This window comes from Peromyscus leucopus, chromosome 12 (genome assembly GCF_004664715.2).
Source record: "Peromyscus leucopus breed LL Stock chromosome 12, UCI_PerLeu_2.1, whole genome shotgun sequence".
Classification (NCBI taxonomy): Eukaryota; Metazoa; Chordata; class Mammalia; order Rodentia; family Cricetidae; genus Peromyscus; species Peromyscus leucopus.
The window spans coordinates 57,005,000-57,032,654 of record NC_051073.1 but is presented as its reverse complement, the minus strand read 5'-3'; the positions used below and the strand labels follow the sequence as shown (position 1 = coordinate 57,032,654).

At 42.4% G+C, this 27,655-nt stretch overlaps 1 protein-coding gene across 2 annotated transcripts in view; it reads left to right on the top strand.

Annotated features, from left to right (window-relative positions):
* The window catches only part of Igsf11 (immunoglobulin superfamily member 11), a 123,117-nt gene extending 95,769 nt beyond the window's left edge, over window positions 1-27,348 (top strand). Inside the window, exons 2-7 of one of the 2 annotated variants that reach the window (XM_028881602.2) lie at window positions 7,161-7,324; window positions 9,210-9,417; window positions 12,435-12,590; window positions 22,544-22,666; window positions 23,579-23,729; window positions 25,006-27,348. In XM_028881602.2, the coding sequence (XP_028737435.1) occupies window positions 7,161-7,324; window positions 9,210-9,417; window positions 12,435-12,590; window positions 22,544-22,666; window positions 23,579-23,729; window positions 25,006-25,438 (1,235 nt within the window). In that variant the 3' untranslated portion in view covers window positions 25,439-27,348. Of the gene's footprint in view, window positions 1-7,160; window positions 7,372-9,209; window positions 9,418-12,434; window positions 12,591-22,543; window positions 22,667-23,578; window positions 23,730-25,005 lie in introns of those variants that run through there. The other variant, XM_037209754.1, reaches the window with a different exon arrangement.
* Window positions 27,349-27,655: the final 307 nt, after the last annotated feature.

The window sequence follows — 27,655 nt, the reverse complement described above, 5'->3', positions numbered from 1 at the left end:
CCCTGTTTTGAGTTCCTGTCCTGACCTCCTTCAGTGATGGACTGCAATGTGAAAGTGTAAGCCACATTAACCCTTTCCTCTCCTACTTGCCCCACAACTACAGCTGCCTGATGTCTGACAAAGGTGTCAGACATGTGTCACAGACAAGGTAGCAAAGATGCTGTTAACACATGTTAATGGATGCATTTGGATTTTCCACAAGTAGAAGAAGGAAGACCGTTCTCTCTCACCCTGTACTAAGAGCCACTCAAAACAGATCAAAGACCCAATGTAAGCCCTGGAACTTTGCAACTGCTAGAGACAAACTCAGGGAAAACACTTTAACATGCAGACACAGATGACAGACAGCTTTGTGGAAAAAATAAATCCAGTAGTATAGAAATGATCCAAAGAATCCACGAATAGGATTACATGAGACCAAGAAGCTTTTGAACAGAAAACGAAATCAGCACCAGAGGGAAGAGAGAACCTAAAGAGCAGGAGGAAAATCTTCTCCAACTCCACATCAGGAGGTGAATATCTAGACCATGTGAATAAATGCAAACTCTAAACACCAGGATGCAGTTTGAATCACTGTCCAGTGAAGGAGTAGTGGGGTGGGGTGGGATCTTGCTCTGTGCCCAGCCAACCTGTTCTCTGCCTCACTTGTCTGGGGGTTCAGCTGGATTTGAAATGGCTGGTGGTAAGACTGGAAATGATTCTAAAAGGCCAAGACCAAGATAATTTCCATCTGTAGTGATCTGGCTTGTGGGGTGTGTTTAGAGACATTGAAATCCAGAGCAGCCTAACTTGTGGGGTCTAGTCCCACAGAGACCAATTCGGCCTCCCTGGAGTAGCCCACTGAAGACCTGCTTGAACTGGCAGGAAACACCAGAAGTCTTTTTGTTGTTGTTGTTGTTGTTGTTTTTCGAGTCAGGGTTTCCCTGTGTAGCTTTATACCTTTCCTGGAACTCACTCTGTAGACCAGGCTGACCTCAAACTTACAGAGATCCGCCTGCCTCTGCCTCCCAAGTGCTGGGATTAAAGGCATGTGCCACCACTGCCTAGCACATCAGAAGTCAAACATGTTACTTACACATCACTTGTAACTTGGTTTTCATGGAGGTAAAGAGCTGGACTCTCATCAGAGCTATAGTTGCTGCTGATGGTGTCGCCCCAAACATCTCCAATCTCTGAGAAGAAAGGACAGCAGAAGAGTGCCTGGGGTAGCTCTCTTCCTTATTACTTTAGAACTCTATTTTAAAGATTTCTCTTTGGCGCACGCCTTTGACCCAGCACTTGGAGCAGAGCCAGGCGGATCTCTGTGAGTTCGAGCCAGCTGGTCTACAAGTGAGTCCAGAAAGCGCAAAGCTACACAGAGAAACCTGTCTCGAAAAAAAAAAAAAAAAAAAAAAAAAAAAAAAAGAAAGATTTCTCTGTAGTTTTTATATGTACAGAATGCATGCCTGGGTGTGTATGTGCATGTGAGTGGAGGCCAGAAGAGGATGCCTGGTCCCCTGGAGCTGGAGTTACAGGCAATTGTGAGCTGTGTGACATGGGTGCTGGGACATAAACTTGAGTCTTCTGCAGGAGGAGTACTTGCTCTTAACTGCTGAGCTGTCTCTCCAGCCCCAGGACTCTAAATATTCTCAACTGCCAGGCAGTGTTGGTGATTTCAGTAGACTGTATTATGTGTGAAGAACACAGTTTGGTGGGAAGGGGGAAAGAAATAATAGAAACAATCCCCCCATTATTATCCCAATAATGAAACCCAGAAAACAAAAACAACCCTCACAAGTTTGCCCTTTTTGTAATTTCATTTGAGCAAGTTAGGAAGTTAATTAGCTTTTCAACCAACCAGATTTCTGCATTTGAGTCTTAACCATATTTAAGCATTCCTGTGGTTTCAAAGAAGGTGTTGATTCTGAAGCAGTGGATTTTGATTGAGTCAAATGTGATGTTTTTGTTTTTGAAGCTGTGGATTTTGTGATGCAGAAGTTATAGTAACACACATTTGATTTGGTGTAGGCATTATTTTCACTCTGGTGAATTAGGTCAATAAAAGACATATGTCCCAGACCAAGCAAGCAAACAAAAGTCAACCAAATGACAACAAAAAGCCTGATCACCCCTTGAAACCCCCCAACAATAATCAGTTAATTAATTAGTTTATCAATGAGCTAGGAACTGAATTAACAGTTCCAAAATGAGTAATGTTTGATAAATGTTTGAAAAAGTGTTCCTTGGCCATCAGGGAAAGGCAAATTAAAATTGCTTTGAAAAACAAACAACAAATGTTGGTAAGGACATGGGGAAAGAAGAGCCCTGATATACCTCAACTGACAGTGTAAACGTGTAAAGCCACTGTTGATATCAGCATGGGGGTTTCCCCCAAAGCCAGAAATAGAACTACCATATATCCCAGCAGTACCACTCTTGGGTATGAACTCAACTAATTTTTAAGTCAGCATACCTCAGAGATTTGCTTGCACACCCATGTCTGTAGCTGCACTATTCATAATAGCTAGGAAATGCAAGCGGCCTAGATGTCTATTAATAGATAAATGGAGGAACAAATGTGATACATGTATACGTTGGAATTTTATTCACAAAGAAAAACAATATCTTGACATTGACAGGAAAATGGATTCAATTAGAAACCATTATGTTTAAATGAAATAAGACAGACTCAAATACTGCATATTATCTCATATTTAAACTTAAATTTAAAATGAAAATTTTGGATGTATCCGTTGGTGTGTGTGTGTGTGTGTGTGTGTGTGTGTGTGTGTGTGTGTGTACACAGCATGCGATTCCTGAAACTACAAAGGAGATTATAGGAGAGGAAGAAGAGGGTAATGGAATATGCACGTCATGAGAGCATGGAGCAGAGAGAAAGGAGTCTATGGGGAAAGGCAGAAAACCCCCACCAGAGTGGGCTGTCTCAGTTAGGGTTTCGATTGCTATAAAGAGACACCATGACCATGGCAACTCCTATAAAGGAAAACATTTAACTGGGGCTGGCTTACAGTTTCAGACATTTAGTCCTTTATCCTCATGGTGGGGCATGGCGGCATGCTACCCGACATGGTGCTGGAGAAGGAGCTGCAAACCCTACATCTTGATCTGTAGGCAACAGGAAGTGAACTGTTTACTACACTGAGTGTAGCTTGAGCAAAGGAGCTTAAGCCCGCCCCCACAGTGACACACCTCCTCCAACGGGGCCACACCTCCTAATAGCGCCACTCCCTTTCGGAGCCACTTTCTTTCAAACCACCACACCGGGGAGGGAAGTCAGGGAGGGTCATGGATGAGAACAAAGTCTAATGATACATGTACGAAAATGCAAAATAAAACATGTTGTTTTGTATACCAACCTAAAAAATGAATAAAGACGTTTTAAGAAGAAAGGAGCCTGGCATGGAAGGGATGCCTTTGGTCATGGACACTGACTTGAGATGCCTTGGAGATACCAAGTAGATGTGTCTGGGAGGTGATGATGTACGTTTGAGAAAGACTTTTGGAAACCATTGTAAATGAGGATCCAGTTCAAGACTGCAGATGTGCTTCTGCAGGGCAAGTGTGGAGATCAGGAAGTCCTTTGAGGACTACAAACACGTGAAGCCATGGAGCAAGGAGTGAAACTGCAGAGAGACCAAGAAACACGCAGGGAAGGGGAGTGGAGTTCAGACTGTCTCCCTGAAGCTGAGGGGCAGTGGGCTTCAACAGTGAGCCTGCTCATCTCTGGTGGAAGCCCTTGAGGGTGCAAGAAAGATTACAAAGGCTGTGCAGCCACATGGTCTCTGGGATGCCTGGGGAGGAGCTTTTAGAAGTAGTGGAACCGCATTGGATCAAAGACTGGGGGAGAGAGTGGTCAGTAGACAGCCAGTGTAGACAGGTCTTCAGAAAGAGTCACAGGAAGACTCTGAGGCAGCAGATCCTGGTGGTGGGAGTAGGGAGAACAGGACACTAATGCCCTTGGGCGAGGGAGGGATTGCTTTGAAATTGAGCAACTGGAGAATGTTTAAATGCTGCAAGGGAATTCCTGTGCAGAGAGAAGGCTTGAGATCCTGCAGTCTGTGGCAAGGTTACTAAGGGACCAAAGGGAGAGGATTCAGAGCTCTCCTAGTGGACAGTGGGCGCGGCTCTAAATAAGCTCTTAACAGTAGAGAGGGCATTGAGGCAGATGGAGCTGATTTGTAAGTTTACAGTCAGGAAATTGAGGAGGTTTTCATCTAAGGGTTTTGTGTAAAAGTCTGTTATAGTTTTAAATGTTGTGATTGCTTAGTGCAGTGATAATAAAATTTATGAGATATTTTAGTGTATGTTTTCCTTAGGTAAACTGCATGGTTTGAGTCCAGAGTGTACATTTTTTTTTTTTTTTTTTTTTTTTTGGTTTTTTTCAAGACAGGGTTTCTCTGTGTAGCTTTGTGCCTTTTCCTGGAACTCACTCTGTAGACCAGGCTGGCCTCGAACTCACAGAGATCCGTCTGGCTCTGCCTTCCAAGTGCTGGGATTAAAGGTGTGCGCCACCACCGCCCGGCCAGAGAGTACATTTTCTAACCTTGTGGTTATGTGTCTTCGAACTGGCTTTTAGTTTTTCTCTGGGCCTCTATTTTCCATTTTAGAGGGGACAAATTTTATTAGAACAACTCCCAACAAGGGGATCAGAAGGGCCCCAGAGGTGGGAGTTCCTTCTTGATTCTTTGTGGAATTAAATGAGTCTTTCTGTATTGTATTGGCTGTAGGCTTGGATGGTCAGCGCGCTCCATTGCCTCCCCAGCAAGGATAGTCATGGCGGGAGCCACCATCTCTGACACTCCTTCTGTGGCAAGTGGGTGGGAGCACAAGCCCTTTGTGTAGATGAAGCACCAAGTTTTAGAGATTAAGTGACTTGTTTGATGTTCCGTAGCAGATTAGAAGCAAGAGCCAGATTGCCAGTCAGACCCGTCCAGCTTCACCTGCCCCTTTGCAAGCTCTGAAAGCTCTCTAGAATGTTTCTTTTGCTGCGGTGCCAAAGTGTGGGATTCAAGAATCAGATGATGTGAGAATGTAAAAATAAAAAGTGAGTGCGGCAGAGGCTTTCTCTTGCTAACAGGCTCCTCTTCCCTGCCCCATCCCTGCCCCATCCCAGCCCATCCCTGCCCATCCCAGCCTCATCCTTGCCCATCCTGCCATCCTGCCCATCCCTGCCCATCCCTGTCCATCCCAGCCTCGTCCCTGCCCATCCCTGTCCACCCCTGCCCATCCCTGCCCATTCCTGTCCATCCCAGCCTTGTCCCTGCCCATCCCTGTCCACCCCTGCCCATCCCAGCCCCATCCCTGCCCATCCCAGCCCCATCCCTGCCCATCCCAGCCCCATCCCTGTCTATCCCTGCCCATCCCTGTCCATCTCTGCCCCATCCCTGCCCTCTGCATTCCCTGTTTGGGCATTTCCCCCCATTTCTAGCTGTTACTTTCAGTTTGTGTGTGTGTGTGTGTGTGTGTGTGTGTGTGTGTGTGTGTGTGTGAATTATGTGAGTTCAGCATGAAATTAGTATATTTGAGGATGGATGATAAACATCGCCTTGCATAGGTTAACAGGGGAAAGTGCTTTCTCTCCTGTATTGGAGCAATCTGAAGAACGTAATGGTGGGCTCTCTGTGGCTCATTTTTTTTTTGTTGTTGTTGCTGTTTTGTGAAGTATGGTCTTGCTGTGTAGCCCAGGCCCGCCCTTGCCTAGGCTATCCTGATTTCACAGTCCTCGTGTTTTCATCTCCCCACTCAGGAGGCCTTTGCCATAATGCTCAGCTCTTCCTCTTGCTGCCCTTCCCTTCCCCTCTCACTTCCTTTCTTTCCAGGAGGGGTAGCACTGCAGTTCAAGCTGGCCACAGACTCCAGCTCCCCCTGCCTGTATAGGTGTACACTACTGTTGGGATATTTGTACACTGTGTGAATATATATTACTGTGGTTGGTGTAATAAAAAGCTGAATGGCCAATAGCTAGGCAGGAGGTAGGTGGGACTTCCAGGCAGAGAGAGAGGAAGTAGAAGATAAATCTAGGCACAGAAGAGATGCCAGAAGACACAAAAGAAGCAGGATGGGTGGTACATGTTGATTAATGGAAATGGGTTAATTTAAGTCATAAGAACTAGTTAGGAACAAGCCTAAGCTATAGGCAGTATGGATGTTCAGTGTCTGTGGAGACCAGAAGAGGGTGTTAGACCCCTTGGAACTGGAGTTAACAGAGGGTGTAAGTGACCCGTGGGTGCTGGGAATTGAAGCTGGGTCCTGTGCAAGAGCAGCCAGTGCTCTTAACTGCTGAGCCATCACTTGAGCCCTTGACCATCGTTCTTTATTATGTTCTTTTACTTCTTTTGACTCTTTGTGATTCTTCCCTTTTCATGTGTGCGAAAATTAATTCATTGCCATGTACTTAAAAAGCCTAGTGGAGTTTTAATTGAATTTGCTCTGAATTTTATCAATTTGGGGAGATTAATTGACCTCTTATTAATATTGGATCTCCCATCTCATGAACACTGTACATCTTCCCATTTCTTTTACTTATTACCTTTTTCATTGATGCTTTATATGCATAAAGACATTCACATGCTTTGTTAGATTTACAGATGAGCACTAAATTTTGTGGTGTGCTACTGTAACGATACTTAGAAAATTCAGTTCATGTCTTTTGTCAGGATTTATCAACTTTTTCGTGGACTTTGCTATGGTATATCTGAATCTCTCCAAATACTGGGTTACTGCCTTATAAGAGAGAATAGAGGGCAGTGGTGGCACACACCTTTAATCCCAGCTGTCGGGAGGCAGAGCCAGGCGGATCTCCATGAGTTCGAGGCCAGCCTGTTCTACAGAGTGAGATCCAGGATAGGCACCAAAACTACACAGAGAAACTCTGTCTCGAAAAACGAGAAAGAGAGAGAGAGAGAGAGAGAGAGAGAGAGAGAGAGAGAGAGAGAGAGAGAGAGAGAATAGATGGTCCCTAACATTTCAAAATTACTTTCTAAGATGTAAAGGGGTGAGCCACTTTCTTATTTTGGCTCTGTGAGTGATGAGTCATTCTCTGGTTAGACCATTCTGTCAGTGTGTTCACAGATCCAGGTCAGATGTCATGTGATACCGTGATACTCACAGAGCTGTTAGGAAAGGGCGCACACAGAACCAAACTGTTCCTTCCTCTACAGGTGTTGCGGTGTCCCTGGAAGTGTCTGAGAGCCCCGGCAGTGTCCAGGTGGCTCGGGGCCAGACAGCCGTCCTGCCGTGCGCCTTCTCTACCAGTGCTGCTCTCATTAACCTCAATGTCATTTGGATGGTCATTCCGCTCTCGAATGCAAACCAGCCTGAACAGGTACTTCTGTTCCACCTCTACAACTGTGGATCTTGGCAGACGAGATGGTGAGGGAAGCACCATGGGAATGTTTGGTTTCTAGAGTAAGGTCACGTGGTCAGTGTGCCCTCCCCATTGCACTATTAGTTCATGATTTGATAAGGCTGCCCTCGGTTTACAAGGATGTCCTCATGATCTGGATAGCAAATGATAAAGAGGTTCTCCTGAGGGCTTTGTGCAGGACTTTGGAATGTTAAAAAGAAAACACAGCTGAGAGGCAAATACTAAGAAGGCAAAGTCTATCTTTGAGGAAGAGATTGGCACTAACTCAGATGACTTGGAGTGTTCTCTAAAGAGAGTGATGATAGTAAGAAGCTCTAGGCAGCAGTTTGCTTTGATGAGTTACTTACCAGCCAACATGCATCTTAACACAGTAGGCTTGTCAGTTTAACATGCATCCAAACACATTAGGCTTGCCAGTCAACGTGCATCCTAACATAGTAGGTTTACCAGCCAACATGCATCCTAACAGAACAGGTTTACCAGCCAACATGCATCCTAACAGAGCAGGTTTACCAGCCAACATGCATCTTAACACAGTAGGTTTACCAGTCAACATGCACCCTAACATAGTAGGTTTACCAGTCAACATGTATTCTAACACAGTAGGCTTACCAGTCAATATGCATCCTAATGCTGTAGGTTTATCAGTCAACAAGCATCCTAATGCAGTGGACTTACCAGCCAACATGCATCCTAACACAGTAGGTTTACCAGTCAACATGCATCCTAACACAGTAGGTTTACCACTCAACATGCATCCTAACACAGTAGGCTTGCCAGCCAACTCAGACTCTCATACAAATGAGAGTGAGAGTGTGCCACATAGAAGGACACATGTAAAAATGGAAGCTCCTCCAGAAATCTGTATCACGTGGTCAGTGTGCCCTCCCCATTGCACTTAGTTCATGATCTGATAAGGAAATAAGTTAATAAATTAATTAATCTCAGGAAATAAATTAATCTCAGATACCCACTATAAAATTAATTAATTGTGGTAACCACCACAGCTTTATTTACAAAGATGACATTCATTTTCTGAAGCTCTTCTGATTTTATCTTACTACTTAGTGTATTTAGTGAAGTAAATTTTCTGGCACAAAATTCTATAGAAACTTCTTTTAAATTTATTATTTTTTAATTTATTAGTTGAAAATTGCATACATGGATACAGTATATCTCCAAACCATGAAACTTTGGCAGGAGAGTAAGCTTTTGGGATCACGTTAAATCACACCATTTTAAGCATCAATGATGGTTTGAAAGTGTTTAAAAGAAGAACTAAGGTTTCCCACACATGCACACGAAGATCCTGATAGGCCCCTCTCCATTTTCAACCCCGGGGGCTTTCTTCTATATTATAGGCTGTGTTTCTCCCGAGAATAGTTAGCTCTGATAATTGTTAGCTCTGATAAGTTGGCAAGCACAGTAGTCATGGGCTTGCAATGTTCCCTTCCTTTTATGATGTGGATATTCAGCCTGTGAGTGATCTGCCATTCTGTGGCCTAATTAGTATGAGAACAGCAATGCAAATACCTTTAGGATTTCATCTCACCATTAACCTTTTCACTGGTAGAAATATTTACGTGTTGAGAGTCTGGTTGCATTCAAGATATTTTCTATGTTCTGATAAATTAAGGAAGGGAAAAGTTATTCTAATTATGCTGTGAGAGTTTATAGAGTCCTAAGATGCTCATGGATGGGGCAGTCACCAAAAGCTGTTGACAACCCTGAGAAATTAAAATTTCCACTTTCTGTTGCAGGTACATTTGGTTCTATCTACTAGGTTATGTGCCAAGAAGGGCCTACCATGGCCAGTTTACTTACATATTGCTTCCTTTCGCAGGTCATTCTCTATCAGGGTGGACAGATGTTTGACGGTGCCCCCAGGTTCCAGGGGAGGGTAGGATTTACAGGCACCATGCCTGCTACCAATGTCTCCATCTTCATCAATAACACTCAGCTGTCAGATACGGGCACCTACCAGTGCTTGGTGAACAATCTTCCAGACAGAGGGGGCAGGAACATTGGGGTTGCTGGCCTCACAGTGTTAGGTGAGTGACAGACAAGTCCCACTACCTCAGGCTTCAGTTACAAATCTGCTCTAAAGCATATTTACTTATGTCCTTCATGTTTATTTCTCTGCTTCCTCCCTGTGGTCTTAGTTCCTTCCCTGCCTGCCTTCTTACCCACAATGCCCCTCGACTTCTCTATGATTCCCATTCTTAAATCTCCAGATGGTCTTTAAATTTACCTAATGCTATTTCTTGGCAGTGGATGAAGGGTGACATAAAAACTATCTTTAAGGTCCTGTAGGACAGCAGCCTTCTGTTGTGGTAAAACTCAGTCATGAATAATTTGTTGTGAGTAAAAAGTAGAGGTGTCAGCATGTGTGAGGATAATGTTTTCACTGACTACATCTGTGACAGGAAGTCGGGTCACCATAGCTCTCAACTTGCACTTGTGGACCTGATATAATTTTAACTCTACTTCCTTATGCTCTTAAAGACATCCTTGTTTCTATCATACATTAGATTATCACCTTAAAAACGAGACCAAACTGATATAGGCCTTGTCCTTTAAGGCAGGAAATGAGCAATGTTTAGATTAAAATTCGGATCTGCTCATTCAAGCAGCATTCTTTATATCATAGAATGTGGCTTGACTCTTCAGCACCAAATTCTATTCCCTGCAGCTGTTAGATGTCTCAGTTCCCTGTCTCTCAGGTGGATTGCTTGTAGAAGTGGTCCAAGTAGATCTTGTGGTAGAGGGGGTGAATTCCTCATTTGGACAGAAGAAGTACTCAGAGAAGGCCCTTCCTCCTTCTGTTCAGGTCCCAGCATCTATCTCCATGTCCTGTCTAGCCCTCTCCTCACCCCTTTCCTCCTCTCCCACTGCTGAGTTATTTGAGGATACTGATGTTTTTCCTCAATAGGGAGAATGTGCTTTAATCCTTGGTGCCCTGTTCTCCCAGTATTCAAGTAATTCTGAAAGCTAAGGACCAGACTGGAGGTGTATCTTCGAAGATAACATTCATTATATTAAAGCTATATATAGTTCTAAGTACTCTGAGTACAATATGGAGTACTAAAGGAAATAGTTGCTATTCTGAAGTTTACATGATAACTGAGCAACAGATTTCCTATACTATCCAAGCTTAAAAACATTTTTTTAAGGTAGAACAAAATCCTTTACTTTATAGTGAATGTCATCTCAAAATAATTACTTTAGGTTTTTCTTCATAGTACCATAGTGGTAATGTTGAATGGACCAAGTCCAGGAGGCTGCCTTAGCCCAGCACAGCAGACCCATACCCCTCACCCTCTTTTGTGTAGTTCTGGACCTTATGTGTGCTAGGCAAGCATTCTGCCAGTGAGCTGCCCTCCCAGACCCCCATGCCCTCTGATTACTTACACCCCTGTACCCTCTGATTACTTACACCCCCATGCCCTCTGGTTACTTACACCCCCATGCCCTCTGGTTACTTACACCCCCGTGCCCTCTGGTTACTTACACCCCATACCCTCTGGTTACTTACACCCCATACCCTCTGGTTACTTACACCCTCATACCCTCTGGTTACTTACACCCCCATACCCTCTGATTACTTACACCCCCATACCCTCTGGTTACTTAAACCCCCATACCCTTTGGTTACTTACATCCCATACCCTCTGGTTACTTATACCCCTGTACCCTCTGGTTACTTACACCCCCATACCCTCTGGTTACTTATACCCCATACCCTCTGGTTACTTACATCCCATACCCTCTGGTTACTTATACCCCATACCCTCTGATTACTTATACCCCATACCCTCTGGTTACTTACACCCCCATACCCTCTGGTTACTTACACCCCCATACCCTCTGGTTACTTATACCCCATGCCCTCTGGTTGCTTACACCCCCATACCCTCTGATTACTTACACCCCCATACTTTCTGGTTACTTACACCCCCATACCCTCTGATTAATAACACCCCCATACCCTCTGATTACTTACACCCCCATACCCTCTGGTTACTTACACCCCATACTCTCTGGTTACTTACACCCCCAAACCCTCTGGTTACTTATACCCCATACCCTCTGGTTGCTTACACCCCATACCCTCTGATTACTTATACCCCATACCCTCTGGTTACTTACACCCCCATACCCTCTGGTTACTTACACCCCCAAACCCTCTGGTTACTTACACTCCTATACCCTCTGGAAGAGGGAGTCTCTTCTTCCACTCACTCACTTTCTGATTGCTCTGTATGTCTCTAACTCATTTTGCACTTTTGTGTATTTCGGAAGGGGTGAAATCATTTATTGAGAAGGCGTTAGGATTAAGACCGTCATCACATGTACATAAACTCCAGTGGTACCTGCCCCACCAAGCTGGAGCTCCATGCCGTGGGGTTCGTTTATGTGCTCATGCTTTTGTGCCGGTGTGAACCTACGCTTCCTTTCTTTGGTGTTGCTCTGGTGACTTTAGTGTTCTTGTTACTTACATCCTTGTCAGCCTTGAAGGGATAGAAAATGTTTTGGATTTTGAAATGTTCCCTACCTCGTTGTTAGCTTTCTCTAACTTGAGCCTCACTGTAAGCTGAAGCATCGTAAAGCTGAATTTGCTACAGAGCGGGGCCATCTAGTCTTTGTAAAATAAGAGACGACCTGACTAAAGTGGGCTCTGTTAGAGGACTGCCATCGGGCTGGCGGGGTCAATCTGCTCCTGAAATTGGTTTGAATGTGTCTTTTCAGCAATGCCATTAAAGGCAGTGAGCATGTTGACCTGAAGGCTCTTAAGAATCCTTCTTTAGAGGGAACATCCAAACCAAGACTCTAAGATACCTTAAAATGTAACCAAAAAGCCATGGCTCCTTTTGTAGATTTGCTCCCTGCCTATGGCACTTGCAAGCCTTGTGTCCATCACCATGCCCTGGGAGTGGATGCTTGATCGTCCCCTGGTGTCTCCCCAAGTGAGCCATCGTTGTTGCCTGTGGTTCCCCAGTGGTGGATATTCCTGTTTCATTGGCTCTCAGTAAAAGTGAATTCGTGTTACTTATTCTTCCCGTGACAGTTCCCCCTTCTGCTCCACACTGCCAAATCCAAGGATCCCAGGACATCGGCAGTGACGTCATCCTTCTGTGTAGTTCAGAGGAAGGCATCCCTCGGCCCACTTATCTTTGGGAGAAGTTAGATAATACGCTCAAGCTACCTCCAACAGCCACTCAGGGTACGTACAGTGCTGTGAAACCTGTTTGATAAGCACTTGAGGAAAGTCATGAACTTTAATAGTTTGTAACCACAGAGAATATTGTGCTTTCAAGTTTAAGGTGAATATGACGTTTCCTTTCTCTTCCCTATATGACTTTCAAGAAATGTATCTGCTAGCATGAAAATTTTATTTCCTCAGTGAAGATTTAAATTAGCACACCAGTAGCATCTTTGAGTTAATGCTAGGGCAGTTCTTGACACCTCTGAGAACCCACTTTTTGCTTGAGGTACAGGTGCCCATTTTAGTTCGAGAGAGATCTGCATAGACACAAGAGGATTAATTCTCCTGTTTCAGCCTCAAGTCTACGTAGAGGAAGAAGATGAAAAAGAACAGGAAAGGGACCCATGACCTAAGCTCATACCAGATAGGTAAAGGTGAGGAGCCATGCATGCCATGGGTGGTTCTGGATTTGCAAATCCATTCATCTGGATTTGATTGTAAAGAATATATCTTTGAAAACCTCACATGTTATGAAATGAGATGAGATGAAGTTATAGGCTTGTGTAAAGCCTCGTGTTTCAAGAAAATCCAATTCAGCGTCCTTGAGTGCTGGGTTATCTTTAATATGGACTATTTTCCTCATCTCATTTTTGGGGTGGATTGCCAACTCTTTATTGAGAGCTAGCCCTTAATAAAATGGCCCCAGATAGCATTAGCTGTGCCTTAGTTTGAATTGTCCTGATGATCTGTGCCTGTCACAAGGAAGGAAAGCCCTGGGCTGCTGGGTGACATTAGATGTGGTTAAGAACCAGGGCTCCATCCCTCTAAAGAGCCCATAAGTAAACTCCCTATGGAATCCAGAGGGACACTGATGGACTCTCCTTTTAATTCATGTAGCCCCCAATTCATTAGTTTTAAAACCTTATTTTCAGCTTAATGGCTTTTAGGCCACTTTTGTAGTGACTGCTGCAGTACCCCCTCTTCCCCCATCCCCCCACGCCTGTTCATCGCTAAATGTTTCAGCTACACTGTGGGATAAATAGCTTTTTTGTGGACTGACTTGTTAATCTCACTATTGTAAGTGGCATGCTTAAAATAGCTCCTGTTGAAATGCTGAAAACTGTTTGAAGTCCAGCTTTTCCAGTAACTCTGTCTACAATAGTTTACTTCTCCAGGCCTGTGTTACCTTTTTGTAAGATGAAGGGTTTGTTGACAGTGTCATCTAGAACCTCTGAAAATCATTGTGGTTCTGTGCTTTCCATCTGTGCCATCCCTGTGGAACGCTGGATGAAGGGTGAAACTGGGGCAAACATCTGACAGTCCTGTCTATGTGGGCTGACAGATACATGTAGCAAGGGCTTCCTGTATCTCCCTGTTTTAGAAGAGTCTACATTTGCAACTTGAAAATTCTTTGGTATTTCAGGGATAAAGGTGAATGAACTTGAATGCCAATGATGAAAATGGTGGTCTTTTGTAATTCAGTCTTTGGATAAATTATCAGAAGTACTTCAGATAACTGTATTTGTTCTCATTAAATGTGCCATGGTTTTACTTCAGTTTCATTTCTTGATACCTATATTAAAAAAGTAGATCTTGACATACATCCCTAAAACAACTTAAATAACTTTTTTTTTAACTAGAAGATTTACCTTACTGCTTATATGTACAATATTTTAAAATTTGAACTCCTAATGTATTTTCTGAGGAGATAATATTTGGTACAAGGGGAGGGCATCCTATGAGTCTGGCCAATCACAGAACATTATTTTGGAATAAGTAGTGTCTTTTTTATACATAGGGCTTGAAGGAGCTCCCTCTGGTAAATCTGGGGTGATTTAATGTAAATACACAATCCACAGAATGGAATGAGAGATGTAAGTGAAGACAGTGGTGTGTTGTCTTACAGCAGAATGCTCACTAATGCACATTGAAGAAATGATACAATACTATAGCAACGTTGACTGATGCCTGAGTCATAAGCAAACGGTTGTTGATAACAGACTCTTTTTATAGTTCCATAGTAGAGCCCCACAAATCAGTGATTAAGATTTTTGTTTTTATTTTGCAGGGAGTGGGGGAGGAAGTGGGAGGGTTTGAGACAGGGTGTTACTATGTATTACAAGCTAGTCCTGAACTCATTATTTTAGTCTCCCAAGTGATGCTATTACAGAATTGAGCCACTACCTCACCTGAATATCATTAAGAATTTTAAGACAAACCACTAAGAAAAAAAACTAGAGCTTATAAGGTAGAGGAGTAAATGAAAGATGCTGGAGGACACTTGGGGGCTTGGCATGTAGCTCAGAGTGCTTACCTATCATGGGTTCCATTCCCCAGCACTACATAAAACCAGGTATAGTGGCACAGGCCTGTAATCCTAGCACTTAGGAAGTAAAGACAGAGGATCAGAAGGTCAAGGTCATCCTGGGCTATATAACAAGTTCTAGGCCAGCCTGGAATACATGAATGACATCCTATCTATAACAGCCAGACATACCCCATTAAATCACTGTAGAAGGTATGGGTGGAGCTGGAGTCAGTAGCTAGAAGGCCTGGGAACTAGAACAAAATCAAGTAGATTTAAACATACAGTAATGACCGATAGAATTAATTCAGATAATCAAAGGATAGAGGCTCTTAGGTTACAGATTAGAAATCAAACTGAATCGACAAACACCCTATTATTAGAGATGCACCTAGCACATGGCATGAGAAACTGAAAGCAGAGGAGCCTTAGAACAGAATCATATGGGCGAGAAGGTAGTTACCACTAACACTGCATTGTGCTTAACTGCCACCAATCTTGTATCTATATGTTAATGTATTTGTTCTTTTGGTTTCATGTCAATATTGTTTTCTAACCTGCTACTTTTAATGAAATAATATGATGGCCATTTTCCATATCATAAACATTCATTTCACACAATTTTTATTGGGATTACATTGTAGATTTTAATCTCCATTACTGTATTCTTGAACTGCTTTGATTGTGACTTTAGTTTTGGCCTAATATATTTTGGGAGATAGTTTTGTAATTTCTGTTAAGTCATAAGAAGTCTTCATAAAAATGTATCTTTATATTTGTTCTGCCTGTGACATGATGTTGCCAAAGTTCACACAGGAAAAAAAAATCTCATAATGTTTTAAGTAATTTTGTGATTTTGTGTTGGGCAACATTCATAGCTATTCTGAATGATGTGCCACAAAGTGAACACTCCAGGCAGACTTTTTAATCCAATGTAAATATTTTGAAAAAAAAAATAATTTGCCAGACACTGTAATTTGTAGTACATATTCTAACACAAGTGTATATCTTACTGTGCATAAAAATCACCTGTAAGCCTTTACTACATGTCAATTCCCAATACCTTCTCCAAATATTCTGACTCAACTGGTCTGGGGTTGAATCGAGCATTGATGCTTTAAATAAACATGTCTAATACACAGCCAGAACCACTTGAACAGCTCATTGACACACCAAGAAGGATGTAGCTCATGCTGCACAGGGTGACTGGTTCCAGGAGTGACACCTGTTCTCTATTCAGCCCTTGGTAGTCAAGGGCTTGGATAAACATGGTGGTTCCTCTCAGTGGCTTGGGAAAATTTGAACTCAGCAAGAAAAGTTGTGGGATATAACTGGGATATAATTAGAACTGCATCCCTCTGTTCTGACTCACAGAGGGAGAAAAAAAACCTCACAAAACCAAAATTTGGAGAACCTAAAAATATCTTTTTTTAAAAAACAATTAGAGCAAATAATGACAATTTCTGACATTCTTTCCTTTGGAAAATGAAACATTATAATTTTATTTATCAACAGTTCACAGTTTCCAAAGCTAAATTGTACATCTTTTCATATATTTCTGAGAACAACTTGATTGGTCCCGTTTTTTCATAATTGAACATAGGGGAGGAATATAATGGTCTCTTCAGCTTGCTTGAGACCTCTATGCAGAGCTTTGTTAGAAATCACACAGCTAGAACAGGGGAAAATCTTAGAAATCACTGTAGCCTAGCGGTCCTTTCTTACAAGGGAGAAACCCAAATTAACAAAGTCAGAAATGAAAATGGGGTCGTCAGTAGTACACACCATACACACAGAGGAAATCTAGAGAATCATAACCTGTAGTCCACCAAATTGAACTAATTTGGAAAATCTAAAGGAGGGGGATAATTTTCTCAATAACCACTAACAGGTTAAATCATAATCATAGGAGCAATTTAAATGGATCTATAACCCCTAATGAAATAGAAGCAGTCATAAAAGTCTCTCAACCAAAAGGGCACAGGACCAGGTGGTTTTAGTGTAGAATTCTGCCAGGTGTTCAAAGAAGAGTTAATACCAATACTCCTCGAATTATTCCATAAAATAGAAACAGATCATTGCCCAGTTCGTTTTACAAGGCCACAGTTAACCCTGATACCCAATCCACATAAAAACCCAACAAAGAGAATTATGTACTTTTGCGTGAAAAAACTTTTCTTAGGGAGACAGAATACACATCTACTCACCCCAGATAGGGATCCCACTCAGAACAAAGAATGCTGCTGAAGTCCAACTTGATGAGCCAATGAGTTTGATTAGGGTTACTTACAGGGAATATATGGGCCAGGGGTTACTTACAGGAACAGAAATGACTCAAAGGCAGCAGCATCTTCAAGGTCTACCCCAGCGTGGGTGACAGCTCACAAAGCTGGGAACCTGGAGCATGCTGCATAGTCTACAGGCAGCTCAACAGGGTAGAGTACCCTTTCCAGGTACCTTAGGTGGTCTAAACCCTTATAGGCATCACAGCTGGTCCCTGCATCTTCCAGCCATTTGGACTCAGAGACTTCTTTGTAGCTTTCCTCCTCTGAGAGTATTTTTGGAAACTCAGTTTCCTTCCCTATAAATGGGACTCTCAACTTTTATTGTGTTTACTCTGATGAAACTGTTTCTAGTGAAACTGATGAGTTTCAGGGACTTCCTGAGTTGTTTACCTTTCCATTTAAAGAGTTTCCATATAGGAATCTGTTCAGTCTTGGAGGAAACTGTTTAGACAATATAGACCAAATCCCATATTAACATAGATCTAAAAATTCTCATTCTTGGAAACTGAATCTAAGAACACATAAAAAAAAATCACCCACCATGGTCAAGTACGTTTTATCCCAGAGATGCAGGAATGGTTCAGCATATGTAAATTGATAAATGTAATCCACCATATAAATAAGCTGAAAGACAAAAAAAATGCACGATCATCTCATTAGATTTAGAAAAGGCCTTTGAGAAAATCCAACACTCCTTCATAATAAAAGTCCTGTGGACATTAGGGATACAAGGGGCATACCTCAACATAATAAAGTCTGTTTACAAAAAGCTCATAGCCAACATCAAGTTAATGGAAAGAAACCCAAAGCAATTCCATTAAAATCAGGAACAAGGTTGTCTACTCTCTCCAAACCTATTCAATAATAGTATGTGAAAAATGTATTTTCAATAAAAGACGCACAACTCTTTTCTTACCGAGTCTGAGTCTGTGACTCTCATGGCGGAAGAAAAGTTTTCATGAACTTAAACTTTGAGTAAGTGGGTGCTCCCCCCCCCCCTTGCTTGGTGACGTGCCATTCTTACTGGAGACAATCTGGTAAAAGAGAAACAAGAACCATGTAATGTTCAATATTACAACTTCTTAAAAGATATAAAACACTAGAAGTTATTATTTGAAGCACCACACACAGATTATGATAAGCTTTATGAAACATTTGAGGAGTCTGGATGTTCTCTCTGACACTCTGAATATCCGCTGACATTGTAACCAAAAAAAGATAGCAAAAAAGTACATTTTAGAAGTGTTAGAAATCAGGGTGAAAGTGAGCAGCCAGGTCATAAATGGGAGGCTTTGATGGATGAAGAAGGCCTGAAGCAGGTGATGGGGCAGAGAAGAAATGGGGAAGGTTAACATTCAAGATGAATGAAGATAAAATCATCAGCATCTTAACTCAGCCAACATCACCACAAAAGTGATACATAATTCATTCATATGTCTGCTGATAATTCATGCATATGTCTACTGAGCAAAGACCAAGCCTCCTGAGTAGTATACAGAATGTCACATAGCACTTAAATGTGCTCTTTAGGAGTGGTAGATATAATATTAACTATTTGTAACATCATCTTTGATTTTTATTAAGATTTTATTTTATGTGTCTGTGTGTGGTTAGGTGCACTTGGGTGCAGGTGCCCGTTGAAGCTAACTATGGAGTTGGATCCTCTGGAACTGGAGTTACAGGCAGTTGTGAGCTGCTGGGAACCGAACTCGGGTCCTCTGCAAGAGCAGTTTTTATTCTTAACTGCTGCACTGTACTTCCAGCCCCATATTCATGTTTTTAAATAAATTTTTATTTGGCATTTATTTTGTGTTAATATTCCCTTTGGTTTTATATTTACCATCCAAAAATTTGTTTCAAGGTGAGATTGTCTTTGCATATCATTTTACTATACCATGTTGGCTAAAATAATATTAAAGCATTTATCATTATCTTTTAAACAGAACTTCCGATACTTTTATACAAGAAAATTTTCACTGTTACTGCGGTCATTCTTTAAGATATATAAATCATGAAAATACAGACTAATTATGATATTTGGCATTACTCCTGTAAAAATCCCAAATATTGAGAACTTAAGATACTAGAGGCTTTTCTGTATTTCTTAGCCAAGTTTTCTCAGGATTTTAAATATTATATATAATCCCAAGAAATACCAGTGTAGATAGAGCACCAGACAGCATCCTGGTGATGTTAACATGCAGTGCCTCATTTGGTTCTCCCAGGTATACGGGCTTTTCTAGTTCCTGGCTCACAGTTACGGATGAGGAAGCTAAAACACGCATCGTTAAGCAGCTAGCGCCCTCAGGTCCACGCCGCTGGTAGGAGGCAGAGCAGACTTGAACACAAGCAGTCTGGCTCCCAAACACATGCCCTCAGCTCACACACTGTTGACCCAGCCAGATGTGGGCTCTGGAACGGAGAACAGCAGATAGACTAGGGAAGAATCGTGTCTGTTTGTTTCTCAGATTCCGAAAGGCCTGCTAGGCCATGTGTACAGCCTGTGTGTAATTGCTTGTGTAAACCAAAACAGTGGGTTTGGCTGGTTGGTTTTTTTTTTTTTTTTTTTTTCACCCTCCCACATGATAGTTCCCCAGAACCACATGTCTATGTTTGGAAGAGGGAAGTTCAGAGGGACACATCCCCCTCATCCTTCATGTCAGCGAATTGCTCCTGTCCCAACACAGGCCTGACTGGTTCCAGGGTGGGATGTTTCTTTTCTGTTGTAGTCTGGTGTTTGCTGACGGTTTGCCCCAGCTCAGCTTTCCTGATTTGTTTCTTCTTAATCCTTCCTTATCAGTATGTGTGTGTCTTCTGTCACCTGATTACATCTGAGTAAGCTGTACCATGGCATGTCAGCCTCATTGAGCCATAGCAAATGGTCTTGGTGTCTGCATCTGAAGACAACAGTGAAAAAAAAAAAAAATCATCGGTGGCCTCACCTTTTAGAGTAACTCTTTACAGCAGCATCCCTTTGAGTTGACTGACTGCTTTGTACATGCCCAAGTGCTGCTTAGAGGAGCTGTTCAAAATTCCCCCAGTTGTCTCTGGGGATGTCAACAAAATTAGTGGCTTGATGTGAACTGATTGAATTTTTAGAGTTTGGGACCTTAAGGGAAAAAATGGAAGAAAACCAGTAGCAGTGTGTGGGATTTGTAGGGCGGGTCACCCCCGGGTTGGTGCCTTTGTTGCCTGGAGACTTGGGGATGTTTGAAGGAGGAGTTCTGCAGATGGTTGGTTGGTTTTACCAATGGTGCTGGCCCTTTGCATGGTTAGGTTCTGTGTAGAGATGCACCCGTGTAATGAGGTAGTGTTAAGTGTCTTGCTGGAAGGCAGGTGTGTTTATGAGGATTATGGTCTTTGGCCCTGGACAAGTCTGATTTGACAGACTTCTGTGACTGGTGTACACGTGATATCATGGCTACTCTGAGATTTCTTGGTTTTGGAAAGCAGGGAACATAGAAGAAACTAATCATGTTCTGAAGATGAAATCAGGCCTACTTAAAGCTCTGTCTCTCTGTCTCTGTCTCTCTGTCTCTCTGTCTCTGTCTCTCTGTCTCTCTCTCTCTCTCTCTCTCTCTCTCTCTCACACACACACACACACACACACACATGAAAAGGAAATAGTGTGTAAAACAAGTAACCATTAAGTATATTGACTTAGCTATGTACAATCCAATCCATATACGATATCCATGTAATATGGACTTAACTTTTCACTCCCACAGAAAGGGCAAATACCAAGTCTCTCTCCTTGGTCTGGCCTGTGATATTGATCTTACTTCAAGTGTGTTTGATGAGTCCATCATTCATGAACTCATTCCACTGTATTATGTTTGAGGGCTTAGACAACCCTGACAGCATTGATAGATGAGGATCTGTGGCTGTGGTTTCCTCCTCGCCTGGATTCTATTCAATTTCCAGGTGCTCATTAGGTGGCCCTCCCTTGTGCACCATTAGCAACCTGAGGTCTGTAGCCCCGGCTGGCATTTAACCCACTTACTGAGACTCCTTACCTCATTAAGGTCTGTCCTGTTGATAGTTCTGGCACTATTCTCTGGATTACCCAGCCCAGAGAGATGGTCTCCATAAGTATTTATGAAGTGAATGGAAGAACTGATAAAGCCAAGCCCCTCTGGCTTTGATGTAGATAAAGATGAAAGTCACTAGCAGATAACTAAGTCTTAGTGCCATATAAAAGTCAAGCCAGGGTGGGGACAGTTCCCAATAGAGGCTCAGGAATTCTTGGACTTTGTGTCTGGTGCTTTTCACACATGCCATTAAATTTGCAAGTTTCTGGATGTTTCTGATTCCAGCTAAAGGGAGGGAGGCAGTAAGGCCCAGAGAAAGATAATAGACGGCCATCCATACAGTTGCAGTTTCTAGCAACCAGCTGTGCACTCTTCTTAGCCAGCTAGCTAAAATTTCAGTGTCTTTATTTGTTCAGTAGGCTAATAATAAAAATATCTCAAAGGGTCATTGGAAAAATAGTGACATATAAAAATGTACCCAATGCTTGGCATATTTTTGCTATTATGGTGAGTCATTTAAATTTTGTAGGAATAAATGACTAAACTGTGTTGGTACTGTTGAGTTGCCCAGTTAGAGCCTTTCTCAATATGCCAGTGTGGGGGCTTTGAAAATAAAGCACAGAACAAAAATCTCTTTATGTGGGGAGCAATACTTACTGGCTACTCTGGCTTTTTCTACTCTGGATCCATTGTTGCTCTGCATCAAGACCAAGCTTCCCTGAGCCTCTCCTAGAGAGTTAAGAGGCACAATGGAGCTGCTAATGTAGGCTATTCTTGCAAGGGCATGGTGTGCCTTCAGTATATGACTTAAGCTCAAGAATGCTCTGTATGCCTGGTAGGAAATTCTGTAAAATGGCACTGTGGTCTAAGGTTCCTCTTTTCCAGACTCCCTTCTGCTCCCTTTCCAACATTTTGTGATACCTAGAATTAGAGCATAGAGTTGGTTCTTTCTCTGTCATGCATAAAATGAACTGTGTACACTGTAACCTGATCTTCATGTCACTGCATTTCCCTTTGGTTACAACGTGGTGCTTCCGATCACAGACTGTCAAGGACAAGCCATAACCTCCCTAGTCAGGAAAGACCACTAACATTAGGCTGTGATTTACTAGTCTGGAGCTCGAGTTACAAGGTTGTTCTTATTTAGGACAGTCTTTACTAGTTCTGTCTTTAATATGCTGTCATGATTTTCTTTAGCATTTGTGAACCAACAATTTCTTCTCCCATTAAAAAAAAAAGGAAGAAAATTGGCAACTCTCCAGTGTGTGTATGATTGCATCTTTGTGCTGATTTCTTTGTTCTCCTTCTTCATTCCATCAAGCTGTCACTTGATTATTGTCTTTGTGACAGACCAGGTCCAGGGAACAGTCACCATCCGGAATATCAGTGCCCTGTCTTCGGGGCTGTACCAGTGTGTGGCTTCTAACGCCATCGGGACGAGCACCTGTCTCCTGGATCTCCAGGTTATCTCACGTAAGTACATAGAATTAGGAGGCCAACTCAAGGTGCAGATGTCTAAGGCCTTTGTTAAGTCATAAAAAATGCAGGGTTCATCATAATGGTTTGGAGAATGTGAAGAGTAAACACATTCTTTTTTTTTTTTTTTTTTTTTTTGGTTTTTTGAGACAGGGTTTCCCTGTGTAGCTTTGCGCCTTTCCTGGAACTCTCTTTGGAGACCAGGCTGGCCTCGAACTCACAGAGATCCGCCTACCTCTGCCTCCCGAGTGCTTGGATTAAAGGCGTGTGCCACCACCTCCCGGCCGTAAACACATTCTTTTACTCATTGTTGAAAACGTTTTATAAAAATGTTACTACTTAAGCCTCCTGGATATGCTCATCCTTGTGACAAAGTGTCTTCTCAGGACCATCAGAGCCAAACTAATTTTCATGTCATGGTGCTGTGGACATGACATTAACCTGCAGTCATGGTAGAGCTCTCATAATACTCTTGTCTCCCCCACTACCCCTAATTCCTTAGATTTTCTGGGTGTTCAGTTATAAACAAGCAGTGCAGAGCCCTTCTTTTTGGTGGGGAAGTCTAGACTATATTTATTCCGGTTGTAGAAGGGAGTCATGTGACTGGGATGAGGCCATAAAATACCTGAGCTCTAAGGCTCTCTTGGGGCACTAACTAAAGCTGGCTGGGTAGGCGCTGTTGCCTGCCCTGCTCAAGCTGCTGCTCTTCTGGGGCCTTGGGAGGTTTTGGTGTTTTACTCATTCAACGCTTGCCGAAAGTCTACTGGGAATGTCAAGGGTTAGGCAAGATCTGTCTTCCTGTGGGATGATTTTGCACATTTTAAACAGACTTATTTGTGTGAATATTGCTGCATGGCATGTGCTCTTTCTTTCTCGTTTACTTGAATCTGCCTTAAATATCTTTTGCAGCCCAGCCCCGAAGTGTTGGAGTAATAGCTGGAGCTGTTGGTACCGGTGTGGTCCTTGTCATTATTTGTATTGCACTGATTTCAGGGGCGTTCTTTTACTGGAGAAGCAAAAATAAAGAGGAGGAGGAGGAAGAGATTCCTAATGAAATCAGGTTAGTCGATCAGATGCCTCGTCTAGCCGAGTCATGTGGATTTCTAGTTTAGAGTCAAGGTTTCTTTGCCAGTTTTATAACTCCTTTGATCAAGGTCATAGAAATGTCCAAATGCCATTTTCTTGCTATGTATATCCATTTTCCTCATGGTCATTCTCATTTTTTAATTCACAAAGATCCTTCATGAACCTGAGTAGGATGAAGAGCTCCCCTGGGCCCCCACATCTGCAGGGTAGGTGGTGACTGTCACACCAGAAAAGTTAGCCCATAAAACCTGTGTTTCATGTCGGCCTATATAATAGATGGTAACATGCAGAAGTAAAGGGGATTACCTCACAAACATACCAGTTTCTCCTCCGACTTATGCACTGTACTGTGGCTTGGTATGAAGGAGCATATTAATCATATTTCAACAATATAATAATATACACCAGGCATCTGACTTGACGTAAAAATACTTTTGGTTGATGCTTCCGGAGGAGCTATCTCTAGGGGTTATTGACTGGTGGAGGCTTCCTGTCTGAATCACAAGGCAGTGCATCACACCCAGAGAGACAGTGTGTATGTATCTGTCGGATCTTTCTTTTCTCCCAAGCAGCTGGGATCCAGTCATTGTGCCCCATCCTGATGGCCTTACCTAGTCCTAAACACCAGCCAGGACTCCTGCTTCTCAATGTCATAGTTAATTATATTTCACCCTCAATGGAGATCAATTTTCAACCCTTAATCTTAGTCCCTTAGTGGACATTATAAGGCATAAAAAATATAGCAGGCAACTCATAAGAGAATACAAATGTTTTAAGAGAAAAAAATGTCAAGATAATCTTTAAAGAAAAATAGCTCATGGGATTCGAGGGTCCAGACTGTCTCAGACTTGACTACATCGTATCCTTGTGGATCTGCCTTAATGACTTGTGACTTCTCGGCATACTCAGCCTTTCTGAATTTGGTTCCCCTTCCTTCTCTGGTCTTCCTCTCTGCTGCCAGCTCTTCCTGTTCCCATCCTCTAGCCCATCATCAACACACCGCCATGGTTCTTCAAGTTGGGCTAGTAATATAGTCTAGACACCATGATTGACTTTTTCAACTTCTTCATGTGCTTAACTTGCTTTCCTGGGTATAATTTAGTGAATTTCTTTGTGGGTTGTTATCTTTATAGTTAAAAGATGTGTGTGTGTGTGTGTGTGTGTGTGTGTGTGTGTGTGTGTGTGTTTGTCTATATTTGTATATCATATGTATTTCAGTTATATATAATTTTATCTTTGTTTCATTTCAGAGAGGATGATCTTCCACCTAAATGCTCTTCTGCCAAAGCATTTCACACAGAGATATCCTCCTCAGAAAATAACACGTTGACCTCTTCCAATACCTACAACAGTCGATACTGGAACAACAATCCCAAAACCCATAGAAACACAGAGTCCTTCAACCACTTCAGTGACTTACGCCAGTCTTTCTCTGGCAATGCCGTTATCCCATCCATCTATGCAAATGGGAACCATCTGGTCTCTGGCCCACATAAGACTCTGGTAGTGACAACCAACCGGGGGTCATCACCTCAGGTCATGCCCAGGAACAATGGTTCAGTCAGCAGGAAACCTTGGCCTCAGCACACACACTCCTATACTGTCAGCCAAGTGACCCTGGAGCGCATTGGGGCAGTACCAGTCATGGTGCCTGCCCAGAGTCGGGCAGGATCCCTGGTGTAGGATATTTGAGGATGCCGTGTCCAGAAGAGAATAAATGGAATGCCTCCCGACAAGGGGGAGAGCAGGGGTGGGTGAGTGCTGGAAAGATAGACTTTTGTTATGATTACATTAGTAAAAAGCACCAAGAGGGTGGTACTATTGCCTGGCCACTGCAATGTGTGACGTGGCCTGGAATATTCCGTCATGAAGACTCAAGAAGATTGTTTGCCCACCACAGTTGTCCTGGGATTCAGTTAAAAAATGCTGTATCTCAAATGATGTGCCAAGCCAAGGAGATTTCTAGGAGCAGAATAGCACTTAAGAACCCAAACCATGATCCAGGTGGGCCTGTTCTTTAATTCTTGCCTAACTTAATAATTTTCAACAGACTTTAAGTGCCAGGTGGAATTTAAATAATGAAATTATTTTTTAAAATAGGTGTCTTTACAAAACAAACAGACAAACAAACAGAGCAAGCTTGTGTCCTGTTCTGCCTCTCCCACCTCCCTTTAATGGTGAGGGCTTAATGGTACTATCGATGCATTCCTCCTGGGCTGGCTCTTTATCATAGAGGCGAAACTTTGTACGGAACACAATTTGGCTAGAAATGGGGAAAAATAAGGAAACGTCTTGTGAACACCCTACACACTTATTTATTTACCTCTTCCTGAACCATGAACTTCCATATCTGGGATTTTGCTATATTGACAGATTCATGTCTGTGTTACTCTGGGATCTCTTATAGGTCCATGGCAATTACTGTTCATGATTTCCTGAAAAGAATATTTTTTTAAAAGAAAACTATTTTTTTTTTAAATACAGTGGACTAGGAAAGCATGAACTTAACACCTTGTCCAGTGATTGTACTCGGTGACTGGGCAGAAAGCCTTCACCGTTCAGGGGATTAAGTAGGCTGTCCAGAAAACAGATAGGAGGCAGGTGGGAGGGGCCTTTGCCTTGCAAGCAGGGCCCCAAAGAAGCAAGGTTGTTGTGTAAGGCAACCCTGCTGTCACACAGGTCACTTTTAATGAGGGCAGGGCCTGATGTCTTTTGTACTGAGGAGGATAATTCCCTCTTGTTTGACAAGTAGAGGTTAGTAGGTTGTTACAGAAAGGGCAGGAGTTGTTTTGGTTTTTTTCTTTCAAAAGAATTCTTTTTTTTGCAAAAGAATAATAAGGGTTAGACAAATGGGAGGTCTTCCAGACCTTCCAGAGTGCTCTTGGGGGTTTGCTTAGCATCTGAAAATGTGGGTGTGCAATTTTGCTGAAATGCATTGCATACCAGTGTAAAAAGACACCTCCCACCCCTTTTTTTTTGGCTAATTACTTGGCTTGGCTAGCCTTGCAATTCACCAGATTCATTTACAGACTTTCTGCTCTAGACTGTGCTGTGTGTATGTGGCTGTACTTGTATCGTTGACTATCTTGCCTTAATCACACTTTAGGGCAACTCGTGATGGTGATTTTTTCCAAGATTTGTTTTTTAAGTTGTTTGTACTGAGCCCACAATTTTCAAAGCACCTTTTTCCCCCTTACATTCCCTCTGTCCCTCTTCCAGCAATCTTCTTGCCTTCCTTGCCTGTGGGCATGGTCTTCACAGGGAGTGGCCTCCTGGCTTCAGTTATTGCAGGGAATGGAAACCAACAGTGATTGCCTGTACTGTTTTTCCAAGAGGGCCACACTCAGAACTTCACTGCTGTGACCATTTCAATGTTGATAAGATGAATTTACCATAGTGTTACTTTTTTTTATTTGATGGTTATTGACTTTGTACAAATTTAAATAAATGAATGTCTATACTTTTTAAAGAAAAGTGAAAATACCATGCCACAGAAGAGATAATACTATCAGATGCTGTTTAGAAAGCATTTATCTTGCATTTCTTTATTCTTTCTAATTGCCTAAAATTCAATAAAAGTTTATTCATATAAAGTGCGTTGTCATTAATTGTCATAGTAGTAATGGATCCATGACCTTTAATTTAATGCTCCCTTGGTGTTATAAGCATTCCTCTAGTCTGTAAAATAATATCCCTAATTGTTTTAATGGACATGTGGTATTTCTAAAGTGACTTAACTTTTCTTGTATTAGACTTCTAAGTGAGTTCTAATTGTCACTCCTAGGACTGGGCATGTAATGACCATTTTTGAACATTTAGCTTTTTCCACATCGTTCATCTGAAAGTTCCTGAAAACAGGTGTTAGACCAGATGTTAACCTCCAATCCCCACCTGCCCAAG